General features: G+C 33.9%; 1 protein-coding gene across 4 annotated transcripts in view; it reads right to left on the reverse strand.

Annotated features, from left to right (window-relative positions):
• The window catches only part of LOC106667683 (TBC1 domain family member 1), a 64,857-nt gene that overhangs the window by 2,404 nt on the left and 48,430 nt on the right, over window positions 1–14,023 (reverse strand). For all 4 annotated transcript variants that reach the window (XM_014395773.2, XM_014395771.2, XM_014395772.1 and 1 more), the window contains 15 exons: window positions 12,425–12,553; window positions 12,264–12,364; window positions 12,133–12,199; window positions 11,891–12,034; window positions 11,700–11,820; window positions 11,334–11,643; window positions 11,121–11,271; window positions 4,934–5,025; window positions 4,728–4,861; window positions 4,549–4,665; window positions 4,173–4,475; window positions 1,331–1,482; window positions 1,011–1,263; window positions 783–952; window positions 558–725 (listed from right to left, as the gene is read on the reverse strand). In XM_014395773.2, coding sequence (XP_014251259.1) covers window positions 558–725; window positions 783–952; window positions 1,011–1,263; window positions 1,331–1,482; window positions 4,173–4,475; window positions 4,549–4,665; window positions 4,728–4,861; window positions 4,934–5,025; window positions 11,121–11,271; window positions 11,334–11,643; window positions 11,700–11,820; window positions 11,891–12,034; window positions 12,133–12,199; window positions 12,264–12,364; window positions 12,425–12,553 — 2,412 coding nt within the window. The remainder of the gene's footprint in view (window positions 1–557; window positions 726–782; window positions 953–1,010; window positions 1,264–1,330; window positions 1,483–4,172; window positions 4,476–4,548; window positions 4,666–4,727; window positions 4,862–4,933; window positions 5,026–11,120; window positions 11,272–11,333; window positions 11,644–11,699; window positions 11,821–11,890; window positions 12,035–12,132; window positions 12,200–12,263; window positions 12,365–12,424; window positions 12,554–14,023) is intronic.

A 14,023-nucleotide genomic window follows, 5' to 3' on the forward strand; every position in this document is an offset into this window, starting at 1 on the left:
ATTGTCATGAGCGGGATTCGAACCCACGACCTTCGGCTAGATACACCGCTGCTCTACCACCTGAGCTATCGTGACTTAGATCCACTCGGACACTAACTTCCCATCTCAACCCCACCTTTTGAATTTTCCCTCCTTTTTGCTATTTTTCAAATGTCGTGTCGTCTATTTGATTCTCGGCAACAAATGAAATGACCACATAGAGCTTTAGTGAAGATATACTTCATTTTAATTTATTAAATTCACTAATTTCGTGGTCCGCTTGACCAATTAAATCATTACAATTAATTAAGGTTTTTAGTCGAGATGAAAAAAAGTTAATGGCACGAGCAGGATTCGAACCCACAACCTTCGGCTAGATACGCCGCTGCTCTACCACCTGAGGTATCATGACTTCGATCTTTTTATCTAATCTCAACTAAAAACCTTAATTAATTAAAAGATATTAATTGGTAAAGCGGACCACGAAAACTAGTGACTTGTGGATATTATTGAGATGTAATAAATAGAGAGAAAAATTTAGTGTATAATTTTAAACAATAACAAATATGTTTATTTACCTGCAACTGCTGACTCATTGCTGAGAGTTGTTGATTTAATGCCTGATTGGAGGCTTCGAGTTCCTTGATCTTTTTGGTTTCTGGCCTCGGAGATGCCATTTCCTCTTGTAGGACGTGGTATTCAACACCGTATTCATTGATTTCTTTGGATATGTCCGTATTTAGTGCCTTGAAAATCATAAATTGAATAACTAATATTATTGTTAATAAAACATTATTGCTTACTTCCTTGAGGAGTCTGTCTAAAGTCTGAGTGTTTACTTTTGGCAGAGTATTTTTAAGGTAGTCCATGACAAGCTCGAAACTGTCGCAATTCAAGAGGTTTTGCTCATGGTGGCCAATGAGGGCAAGCGCTATTTTGAATAATATATCAGGTGAATTTGCGAACAACAGGTCTGTAAAAGTTCAGAATTTAGTTTCGCCAGATGTACTTTTACACATTGTAACTCTTACCAAAAACGCGAGCAACATAGCCTAATGGGAACTGAGAGGCAAAGAGCGTGAGGAGCCATGGAGCTGCGTAAAGAGCAGGGTGGATATCGAGAGCGTCAAAGTGTGTGTAAAGTTGCGGGTGGTGGTCATGCATGAGCCTCGAAAGTTGATATAGCGACACTTGAAGTGCCGTCATGTCCGGGAGGTACCTTGCCCGAAACCCCCGTTGGAACATGAGGTGTTTCAAAAGATAGAACGCTTCAGCTTCGCTCATCTGTTGAAATAATGCAATTATGAATATTAATTGATACTAGAGAAAGAATACTAGAGAAAGCACTTACATGTAAAAGCAGCACTGCAGCTATAAAACTGAGCCCTTGGCAGTACCCGACCTCGGGATCAAGCAAAGAATAAGCCTTAAGAATATTGAACAGTGCCAATTGCCCTGGTCCAAGCGGTGAACTAAAGTAACTGTGGGATGGAAAAGTCCTTCCTAAAAATTATGATTTACTTATTAATAATCAATCATAATACAATAAAGTGATAAAATAATTTGCTTCCTTAAGAAAATACGCTTTTAAGTGAAATTAAAAACAATTAAATATCCATGTTTAAATGTTAAAGGATAATTCTAAGTCGGACCCTGGACAAATTTAATGCACCACTCAATTTTTTAGTTTAAAATTAAATCCATTACCTTTCTACATTAGTCACACACCACAGGATTAATTGGGTGAAAGTGGTTTGCTTAAGCTCACTAAATGTTTGGCTGAACGTGTGCTTGAAGCTGAAAGGTGATGCATTTAGGCTATGCTAAACACGATCCTATCACCAACAACTCTGGGAATTCTTGAAATGGCAAAACCAGCAAAAATGTGTTATTGAAGTCAAAATAAAAGTAAATAATGCTTTATTTACTTTTGTACTGATTTATCCCATTTACCCAAAAAGTATCATTATGCCCTTCCATTCTACTACACATAAAGATAGTTTCAGTTGATCTTTTTCCTTCGTTCATTTCATTTGATATCATTCTTATTCCTGAATCTTTTTTAATGGGTCCTGTAGGCATTCAAGTATGTCAGTATCAGGGTTGTCATATTATTAACCAGCGTGAAGTCGCCTGAAGACTTGAGTGTAAATCACTCTACAATAGGTGCTTCGGAGAAACAGGGCTTCACACTTCAAAGCCAGGGTCAGCCTAAGTCTATGGACAAGAGAAATGATTCATCTGTCATCAGGCTCTATGAAACCGCAGCATTATATACCATCAGATAAGAAATATGATAAGACAAGTCTGAATAGTTTCAATTGCATCCAGGATTATGAGAATAAGGCTCAATAAAAATAACCTCAGGGCCTCTTCTTACCACAACTCAGAAAACGTCTAGGCTTCAATTCTCTCTGGAACATGTAAATTGGACAGTGAAAGATTGTGGATGTTTCCTTTTCAGATGAAGAGAGAACTGGTCGCAAATCTTCAGTTGGGTGTAATTTCATATGCAGACGCTAAGGAGAAAGATGCCTGAGGTGGCATTCCATAGTGGATCACTGGTGTTCTGGGTGGCATTTCCCCGAATTACTTGTGCAAGAAAGATCTCATACTTCACAGAGGTACACACAAGACATAATTGAAAAATGTGCCATTAGCCCCCACATCGGTGAGAGATTCTTGCTAATGCAGGATAATGCCAGACCCCCATAGAGCACATATTGTGGATGACCTGAATGAGGTTGGAATTTTTACCGGAAATGAGTAATTTGAACCAAATCAAACACATTTGTGACCAACTTAAACAACGAGTATGACGGCGAAACTTATGTCTTAACATCCTAGAAGAGGTTGAAAAGATTGTTCTTGATGAATGGAAAAGAATTCCTCAGGATTTTACCAGAAATTTTTTACAAGGAATGCAAAGATGTTTAACAGATGTGATTTGTGCCAGAGGTGGAAATACTCTGTATTAAAGGGGGCAATTATTATTTATTTTTTTTTACATTTTTACCTGTTTTTGAATTTTTTATTTGTTTCTTTCCTCGATGATTTTCTTTTTTAGAATTAGGTAATAAACATTTTCTTTTCAAATATCTTATTTTTACAACCAAACCTAATTTTGGTATGCAGAATATGAATAAACCTAAATACATTAAAATTTAAGGGTAGTGCGTTAATTTTGTCTATCTGTGTATTATCATAAAATAATTTTTAGATTTATGTTTTTAAAATCTGACCTTTTAATGTTTCATCTTATGTTTTGTATGGTTTTGTTTTACAAGGTCAGGTAAATTTTGCGAGTGTACACAATTGCTTTCTCGTCAGATTATTTCGAATTATTTTGGGATTTCAAGGAGAAATCGTTACCGGTCTGAATGAAAAGTCGTCTTTTCTTTTGTTGATCAGTTCATTTTTTTACAAGAGATTTTAATCTTATCAAATTAGTTTTAAATATCAATAAATTATTTATATGGAATGAAAAATAATAAGTAGATATATATATATGCTAAAAACAAAGGAAATGTATAGTGTAAAAATCAACTATCATAAAAATTGCAATAAAAATTATTGCAATGAATTTTTTTAGTATCTCCAACATAGTATAATAAATTATTATTAAATTTACTAATTTCATGGTCCGCTTGACCAATTAATACATTACATTTAATTAAGGTTTTTAGTTGAGATGAAAAAAAGTTAATGGCACGAGCGGGATTCGAACCCACAATCATCGGCTAGATACGCCGCTGCTCTACCACTTGAGCTATCATGACCTCGATCCACTCGGACATCAACTTCCTATCTCAACCCCAAAAATGGCAAAAAGGAGGGAAAACTCATAAGGTGGGGTTGAGATAGGAAATTGATGTCCGAGTGGATCGAGGTCACGATAGCTCAAGTGGTAGAGCAGCGGTGTATCTAGCCGAAGATCATGGGTTCGAATCCCGCTCGTGCCATTAACTTTTTTTCATCTCAACTAAAAATCTTAATTAATTGTAATTTATTATTAAAACTTTTACTTCCAAATAAAACAAACAGTACATTTCCAAGAGTTATTTTCTCTCTCTCTCTCTCTCTCTCTCTCTCTCTCTCTCTCTCTCTCTCTCTCACACACACACACACACACACACACACACACACACACACACACACACAGAGTAAAAAAGATAAAATTTAAATAAACTCACCCAAGTCAATTAATATTGCATGTTGGTGGGAGGTCAATTCTTTTAAAAGATGCTCATATGGGACATTGAAGTAAGGAAAGTTTTCCAGATTGAAAGGAGTTTTTGTAGATTGATGCTTGACTAAGTGTAGCCAGATGTCACCTCGTTTCATCTTTGGGACACCTTTAAAGGCCAATATGTCAATCATGTCATCACGTATCTTCTCTTCTGTGATAATCGAATCCCAGAGATCGGAGTTGTCCACCGATCCGATCTCCTCATACTCAAGTTTTATTCTTTTCACGTTGGCCTCTTCCTGGCGAGCTGTAAAATTCAAGTTAGTTAAGAAACTCTTTGCAAATTATCGGCGATTATTATACTCTTGCGAATTCCTTACCGGTTAGTTTTGCATTCTCTTTTTCCATTCGTATCAGAAGTCTTGTCTGGTTGATAGCCTTCTTCCACAACTCCCTATAAAACTGTTTGTCTTTTTTTCTGTTTTGCTTCTCTTTTTCTAAAACAAGAAAACAGACAGATAAATGCAAAATATAAAATCAATTATGTAGGGGGGGTTACCTTGTAGGGCTTTACTAGGAGTTATGACAGTGTTGAATATTGCCTGCCTCCAAGACCGCGGTGGCGGTTTCTCTGAATCATTCGATTTCCAATCTTGCGAAGGTGTCTTTGGGCTGTTGCCCAATTTCATAAATCTATGAATAGAAAATGAGGATAAATAGATTAAATTATGTTGTTGGAAAATGTTTGAAAAAAAAATTACTGACAAGTTCATCATTGATCCAGGAGTTCCTGGTTCTTCAGTTATAGGATCTTCTGGCGAATCAGTTAGGGAATGTGATGACTCTTGAATTAAGTCCTACAAAGAAATTTTAATTTTAATATTCTCTTTTTATAAAAAAAACCAGAAAGGAAAAATGTGAATATTGACCAAAGATCTTGAACGAAACAGAAATTTTCTTGAATGTGAGACCACGCAGGTGAAAAATTTTGGAAGCACATTGAAATACATTGGAATCTAATTATTTTGACAATTTCCATTAGAATTAAGTCAAATTACAGTACAAAACAAACCCACTAATCCTTAGAGAATATTTTTAAGAGTTGTTTCAAATAATTTGTGTAGCTAATAAAACCACGTCTGAACCTGTAATTCAACTGGATGTTTAGACATGCGAGCCAATGATTCAAGGTTGACTAGGAGTTTTTGTTACATAACGGCTTCACCAAAACAAAAAGTCAAAACCAACCAATTATGACTAACAATACAAATACTGCCTTTTAATTTGACTTTTAATCTCATCTCCCCCCCTCTCCATCACTTACTCACTGAATTAGATTTTTCTTTGTACATGTATAGTTTACTGAAACTTAGATCATATAACCAAATTTAATTGTATTTTTTTTTAATTGAATAGTTTTAAGCATAGTTTATAATTACTTTTGAACAAATGTTGACAAGAAGTTGAATTTTTATTGATTTGTTTTTCCATTCAATGTTTGATTAGATAATTATAAAATAATTCCTATATTTTAAACATATGTATATGTTAAAAGAAGATTAAGATTAAGGTAATATTTAAGGACTTTATAAAAAAATAAGAGTACTGCCATTTTCATAATCTAGTTTTTTATGAGGATTCACAACAGCAGAGATCATATCAACTTTTTTTTTAATGTATATGCCTTAACTGTTGCTGCCATGATGCCCCTCATAATCTATATATATATAAAAAATCATCGTTATGAAGTTTGCGCACCACTTCTTAGTCAAAAGAAAGATTAACCTTTTCTGGATAGAATTATTACTCGTGATGAAAATTGGTTTCTCTAGGATAACTGGACAGTGGTTTGACAAAGGAGAAGCAGCTCCACATTTTCCAAAGCACCCAACTCATTAAAAAAGACTATTTGGTGGGCTTCATTTAGGCTGATTTAGTACAGCTTCTTGAAACCTGGTGAAACAATCTGAAATTTATCGCTCTCGAATTGGAGCCACGCACCAGCAATTTGAAATTATTGAGGCCATCTTTGGTCAGTCTGAAAAGGCCAATTCTGTTACACGACAATGCTCGGCCTGTGTCTCACATGTGACAACATGAAAACTGTTGGATCTCACCCTCCATATTATTCAGCCCTTTCACCTACCAACTACCATTTTTTCTGACATCTGGACAACATTATGCGACAAAAAAAAATTGATCAAAAGTCATTAGGAAATTCATTTTCAGAATTTGTTAATAATAAAGTCTCAAAATTCTATTCATAGGGTTTAGATAAATTGCCTTTACATTGGGAAAAGTGTATTGAGGGTGATGGGGGGTATTTCAATTAATAAAAAATGTTTAAAATCATTTCATTTTATAACCATTATATCAAGTAAGAATCATCACAATGTAAAGGCTGTAGTATTTGATATCACAGTCCCAGAAGACATATATATATAAATACTTTTTTTTAAATTAAATGTCTACTATGGGTCATTTAGGCCGGCTTCTTGATATTCAGTTAAAAGATGGTGTTGCTGTCAAATGGTTGAATGTGGAGAAAGAAAGAAAGGGAAGGCCAGTCCAGGACAACACAATCTTGTTGACAGACAGCCCAGCACCATCAGAACAGATGTGTAAGCACTCATCTATTTGTGGGATGTGGATAAAATCCATTTACATCGCATTTATTCCATTATGGAAAAGTCCACATCCCCCCAACATACCTGGGGCTAAACCTGCCCGAGGTGCTCACCCATCTGATCTGCCAAGCATCCCCGACCAAACCACAACTCAAGGGCGCACCACCCCCACAAACCAATCCCTAAACTCTTCCTCAACTATCCTAATTCTACCCTTTTTTTAAAAAAGATAGTTCTTACTATCTAAAGTTCTTTTCCAACGATCCAGATTTCGAGCCCTTAGCTCATCGTCAGGTTGAAGGATTTCTAACCACGTCTCTCGACAAAAATTGCAAAAGTGAACCAGCCGATATCCCCGCTTTCAATGAGAAGCTGGTTTTTTAATGGCGCTCAATTTGAATATGTGAAAAGCGGGAATTATAACACAAGTAAATATTTTAATGGTAAATACTGTAAGAAATTAATTATAAATTAGTGATTAAAGATAATAATAATCAACCTGACGATAAGCTAAGGCTCAAAATCTGGATCGTTGGAAATCAACTTAATGTGAGTAAGAACTATCTTTTTTCAAAATGGATTGAACACCACACTCACTCCATCATTCACCATTTCTATCCCAATTCTATTACTATATTTCTTTTACCAACTCCTTTCTTTCTAAAAATTTAAAGAGAAAAACAAGAGGGTGCTATCACCCCAGCATCTCATGCAGGGACTAATCTATTCTTTCTGTGGTATAACAGTAACATGTAAGTATGTGCTTTACTGTCAATTCCTCATTACATTTCGAACAGATAGTTGGGGCTTCCTTGGGCATGTATCAATCTTGTATGTCTGATCCTGAGTCTGCAAAGAGCCGAACCCCACGGGATGCGTAATGAGTGCCACACTAAATAATAATATCAATTTTATTAAAAATACAAATATCACTTTGTTATTTCATAACATGCAAAAAATTATAAATCAAGTCACCTCTCCTATTTCCAAAACAAAGGCTGTACTTTTTGCAAAAAGGAAACTTCTAGAATGCCAAGACTAATGGTAGGAAACATGTATCATACCAGGTCCCAATTTTGAAAGAAACCATAATTTGGCAATACACTTAAAGACAGTTAAAGCAAGATGTATACGATCATTGAACCTCATAAAAACTGTGAGTTCTGAAATATGGGGTGCAGGCAGACTGAGCTTAATCAGGTTATATAAAGCAACCATGAGGTTAAAAATTGTAACACTTATGCATTAGCCAGTGTTAAAGATGATAGAGCATAACGCAGGCCTCGTACTTGTTTTGGGAGTTTTCTGCTTGAGCTCAGTCAACAGCTTCTACACTGAGGCAGGAGAGCCTCCTCTTTCAATATGCCGAGCATTTCTGGATGCTAAGTGTGCAACGGTTTGGAAGTTGAGATGGCAAAACCTCTTGAGGAGAGATGACTCGATTAGTTTTATGCACGTTATGAAATAACAAAGTGATATTTGTATCTTATAAAATTGATATAATTATTTAGTGCTATACAGAATAGTGAGGCACTCATTAGGCATCCTTGGGGTACACCATTTTTTTGGGTGTATTCGGCAGGCAAGGAGTTATCGCATCTACCTTGAACTGTGCTCTAAGAAGTTTTGTAGAAACATAAGCATAAGCTATCTAGCCCTGATTCTTTTAAATTGCCTAAGATTATCCATCTCTCTACAAAAGTGCTTTCTATAACGATGAATATTGCAAGGACTTTTTTTGTCCCCAGAAAAAGCCTCGGAAATGTAGGAGTTTAAAAAACAAGATAATCTCTAGTGCTTCTCCCTCCCAATGGTAATGTGGCTATTGGGGGAGCAGTCCTTTAGTTTCAAGAAACCAGTTCAGTCGATTCCCAATCATTTTTTTCAAGCAATTTACATAGGGACCTTGAGACATATAAGGCGATAATTCTTTACATCCAAAAGATTTTTGTCTTTTTTGGGGATCAGGATGGCTATTGCTTTTGACCAGGGAGGGGAACAGGCAAAATAGAAAATTTTGATTAATCTTTTCTGGAGGAGAGTGCATATTTAAATTTGTAGTTTGAAAAGGGTATATCCATAGTTTCATTTAAGTTCAATGGAGGCTGTTCTATTACATTTTTATGTGATTGAAAAGTAGGAGGAAAAAATGATGAGGATACTGATTGAAGACATGGGGCAAAGATTTCTGATATTCTTGCCGTATTTTCAACTAATTGGCCATTATGTTGGATATAGGATATTGAAAAACTAATTTTCTCTTCCCGAATTCTTTTAATGGCTTTCTAAAACTGAGGGGTAGAAGAGCTAACTTTTTTTTTCATAAGTCCCTCTTTTTGGCTTTTCTTAAGAATGTAATGTGCATTTTTTTTCGCTTGATTGTATAAGTTAATTTGAACCATAGAGGGATTTCATAAAATTTAAAAATAAATAATAATAATAATAATAACCCGCATGGCAGATTGGAATAAGTATGCACAAATTGCCCACCTTCCTAATCTGCCTCTCTACATAGAAGTTGCAATGTTTACGGAATAAATTAAAGCTGCTGCCTCTGAAGCGATTCTAAAAACAGGAAACAGGAAAGTTCATAATTGAGTTCTTTGATGGAATAGGGAATGTGACCTTGTCTGTAGGGTAAAGAAAAAGACTCTAAGTTTCCGACTGATGAAAATTGTCAAAGTTTCATAAATCCAGAGCCAAAGAAGAGTAATAAAGGAAGTCAAACAAAATTCTCTAAAATATTTCGTTTCCAATTTAATACCATAAATATGTAATCCTCGGATATATGAAGGAAGATCAGGGCAATTTCGGGCAAAAGAAAACCCCCCAATTATGCCAATACTTTGTGCAGAAGACATGGTCATAACAGAACCGTTTCAAATTGCTGAGCGTATAGCTCGCCATTTTTAATCTGTTTCTAATTCCAGTTGGTATCGAGCGTTTCAGGAAGTTAAAGGAGGAGGAAGAAAGACACAATTTAAATTTTGCATCTGATGAAGTTCATCTTTGCTACCTCTCCTTTTTAGCAGTTGATCAAAAGAGCTAGTGAGAGATCGTTTTGCCTTCAGGAATATTGCACCTCCAGAAAAATGAGTTAACAATTCATGTCTAAGGTAGAAAAAATAAAATAAAGTAGTATCGATTCAAACTTGATTTTTTTTTTTAAATTTTACCTATTTTCAGTTTGGAACACTCCCCTCACTTTGGCTGAACTGGATCTTGTTCCGAGTTCGGTAAAAGAATCTTCTCCGGGAAGTGATGAAATACATACTCCATGATTAAAAATTTATGTCCAGAAGTAAGGCTTTTGGTATTATTTAATGAAATATGGGGTGTGGGATATTATACTGAAAACTGGCAATGCCCAAAATCGCAATTTAAATAAGAAGAATTCGTCCTCCCTCCACCAAACAAGAAAAAAAAAAAAAAAAAAAAAAAAAAAAAAAAAAAAAAAAAAAGATGAATAAAAAGAAGTGTTATTGTTTTTTATTATTGTTAAGTAGCATTAGTTTATTGTATTTGAATGGAAGATGAGCCTATACTTATGCTGGGACCATTGCTAGTCTGACATTATTATTGGCCATACAAGCCTATGGGAAATGTTTAAATTATGGAACAAAAATTCAAAATTCTAATTAAAGAACAGGAATAAATTTTATAACTTAAAATGGGTTTTTTGCACACATTTGGCCTTCCTAATTAAGAATTTTAAAAGGATAAATTAAAGCTTTGGATGGCAATAGGATAATAGTTAATAAAGGAATAGTTTATGAGTGAATGTTTGGAGAGTAGGATGGAGTCTTGGACTGATCAGGCTCAGATCTATGACAGAAAGTTTACCGGATCTCTCGCAAATGTGGGCTGGGGATCTGTCATTTAGATTATTTACACTGTACTGTATGAAATTTGACTAAAATGGGACTTGGAGCGTTGAAGTCCCTGAGGATTAAGTAAGGCTGAAGAAGTTTTTCAAGTATTATTAATCTGAGAAAAGATTACTGAGTTTTTGATTAGTAAGCAAATTCCTCTGCAAGCAATTCTGCCCTCTTTACATTTTTTTTTCTTATTACAACTACGTATTTTATTTATTTATTTACTTATTTTTTTGGGTTGGCTTCAGTTTCATTTCCTGAATGGCAGCTATCAAACAATTGGTGCTTACAAACACATGTTGAAGGCTGTTGAAATGTCACTAGAAGCCTCTTAAGATTCCACTGAATTATTTTCAGGCAACTACTTATATTACTTATGTATATATATGTAACAAATAACATCAACCAATAATATTAATTTATAACAAATATATAAGAATGAAGTATCACCTTGGATATATTACTGGTAGACATGCTTAGGACTGGTCCGAGTTCATCTTTGCTACCTCTCCTTTTTAGCAGTTGATCAAAAGAGCTAGTGAGAGATCGTTTTGCCTTCAGGAATATTGCACCTCCGGAAAAATGAGTTAAGAATTCATGTCTAAGGTAGAAAAAATAAAATAGTATTGATTCAAACTTGACTTTTTTCACTTTTAATTTTACCTATTTTCAATATTGTCATGTATGTGGCGAGACTGTTTACTTTCGCAGTGGGCTCTGAGGAGCATCATGATGAGTTCGATATGCTCTTTGGCGCCACCCCCTTGGGGAGGCTCGACACCGCTTAGCTTCATCTGGACTACAGCATGTTCCGCTTCCGGAAGCAAGTTGAGCCTTCGATTCAGCACATCTTCCATAGCCTTTTCGTTCAAACCTTCAAGTTCTGAGCAAAGTTTGTGATACCAGACCATAGGGCAGTGCTCGCACGAAGCAATATTTGATTTTTTGTCATTCACCGATGCTTGGCTTATCGCTGAAATTGTTTTATGTTTGTATAAAGAAATACAAATATATTGTTTTAAATATTACCTGTAACCAGATCTTCAGCAACACCTGGGGATTGACACTTGAATACATAGGCTATATAAGTTACCGGCTCTGTTGTCACTTCTTTACAAATAAAAGCCAAATATGAAGGATGTTTCATACCCTTTCACATAAAAGTTTGATTTAATACAAAATGAACTCATTTGAAAATTTATTTTGAAGATTAAATTTACCTGAACGGAACAAGTAATCTCTTTTAAATATTTGTGGAGCAAGACTTGCTTTCTGTCAGGGCTTATGAGTCGCAAATCAGTCCTTCCTACATGAAAGACCATCGTCCTATTTTGTTCTGGTTGAATTATGCCATTATCTTTATTCTAAACGAGAACATTCAAAGGCAATTTAAGGGGCTGAATTCTCAAATCGAGATGTTTTTTAAGTAATAATTTTATATGTATGTAACGAGTGAACTTACAAATAGTTCATGCTTTTTTGTCAGTGTGCTGCCGACTGAACCAGATCTTTTTCTCGTTCCCTCAATACTGGAATCAAGTTTGATTTGAAAATTCGACATTAGACATGAAAATTTCCTGATTAGATACGTACGGTTGCGGGTCACATGTGGATTCAGCTTGGCCATCAGATGAACAGTAAGCATCCCCTTTTTTCAAGTCAACACCATTAAGCACAGTGTGGTCATCATTATTCTAAAATTTATTTCACGTGTAAAAACAGTTTACAAGTTTTGTTTGTTTCTTTCAACTTACATTTAATGAATGAGTTTCATTTTTCTCCTTTTTCAGTCTTTCCAAACTATCAAATTTGTCCAATGCATCATCAATGAATGTATCTGGGACTTTCTTATGTGAAACTTTAATCCTTCCGATATAAAATACCTATAATATTTGGAAACAATTTTTGTACTGGACTTTCTAATAATGACAATTCAAAGTTATGAGTGTTTAATCCATAGTTATACAATGTATTTTTTCTTATAAAATCAAAATTATGACATTTCTCTTTAATTATATTTCACCTTATTTCGGCAACAAAAGAAACACTAGGCTAAACTAAATATAAGTATAAATAAAGATTTTAATTGGAAAAACAGTGATTTAAAATTAGAACAAAAGTAGTTTGTTACTGTCCAAAAGTAGATACAATGATTATAAAGAATAAATAAAGACAAATGAAATGTGACTAAACTCATCTTTCTACGTAAAAATAACTACACTCGGTAGTGATTAATAATAGTGTGTTTCTTGACAGTTCAAAAGAAGATAATTTTAACAAATGTTTTTCCTTTTGTCCAATTGAGTTATTTTCCTGAAATGACTTAAAATTGCTTTCTAGGGCTGTTTCCACATCCAGAGAAAAGAGCTAATTGCTAAATTTTTCCATAATGTTTTGAATTTTTTTTAAAGATTGTGATTTTGGATTGCACAAACATCTTTTGCTTCGATGGTTATTAATCAGTTTCTCAGAACCTGACACTGGTTAAAGGAGGTATTTTCATTATCTATAAAATGGATTATTCTAAAATAGCACAGTTTCAGGATATTATCATCAGGAAGTGGAAAGAAGATAATTTGTTTCTGCTTGATACAATACCAGCTCTTTATCATATACTTACAGACAAAAAACAACAATATAATATTAAAAAATAATAGACTAACAAACAGACACTTATATTTTGTTGGTTATTCATATAATAAAAATATAGTTTGCTATGTAAAATAATATATAATATAAATATATTTTATTGCTATATTACTGTAATTACAACATTGTAAACCAAATAAAGAAGATCAGAAATCCAAGAGTTTAATAAAAATTATTTAATTACAATGGTTTGGAAGAAAATTCACCAAAACACCAGAAACTCGTTTAACAATTTATTACCAGGTTTTACTCTTAATGCATTATTAAGAGTGCAACCAAGTAATAAACTGTAATTAAATTTCTTCCATTAATAAAAGATTTTCTGTGTTGTGGAGAATTTTGTTTCAAACTATCATAATTATATAATTTTTATTAAAACTACTCATGAATTTCTGATCTCGTTTAATTTGATTTAAATTAAACTAGGTGAAAATACATATAGTTTGAAATAAAGAACAAAATAAGAGTGTCTGGTTTTTGTCTTTGAGTGTTGTTAATATTTTACTATTGATATTATGACAATGGGTTATTTTATTATTAAATTTAATATTCTTGTCAGGGAAAATATAATTCTTAAAAATAATACCGATTTTTAATAGAAAAAAATAAATTTCAAACTTCAAGGGGGATAAACATTGACAATTTATAAAATTAAATTTTAAATTATTTAAAAAAAACGACTACTGTCTCTGACCAGTGAATGA

The sequence above is a fragment of the Cimex lectularius genome, unplaced genomic scaffold (genome assembly GCF_000648675.2).
Source record: "Cimex lectularius strain Harlan isolate CLEC.00 unplaced genomic scaffold, Clec_2.1 scaffold200, whole genome shotgun sequence".
In the NCBI taxonomy this organism is placed as follows: domain Eukaryota; kingdom Metazoa; phylum Arthropoda; class Insecta; order Hemiptera; family Cimicidae; genus Cimex; species Cimex lectularius.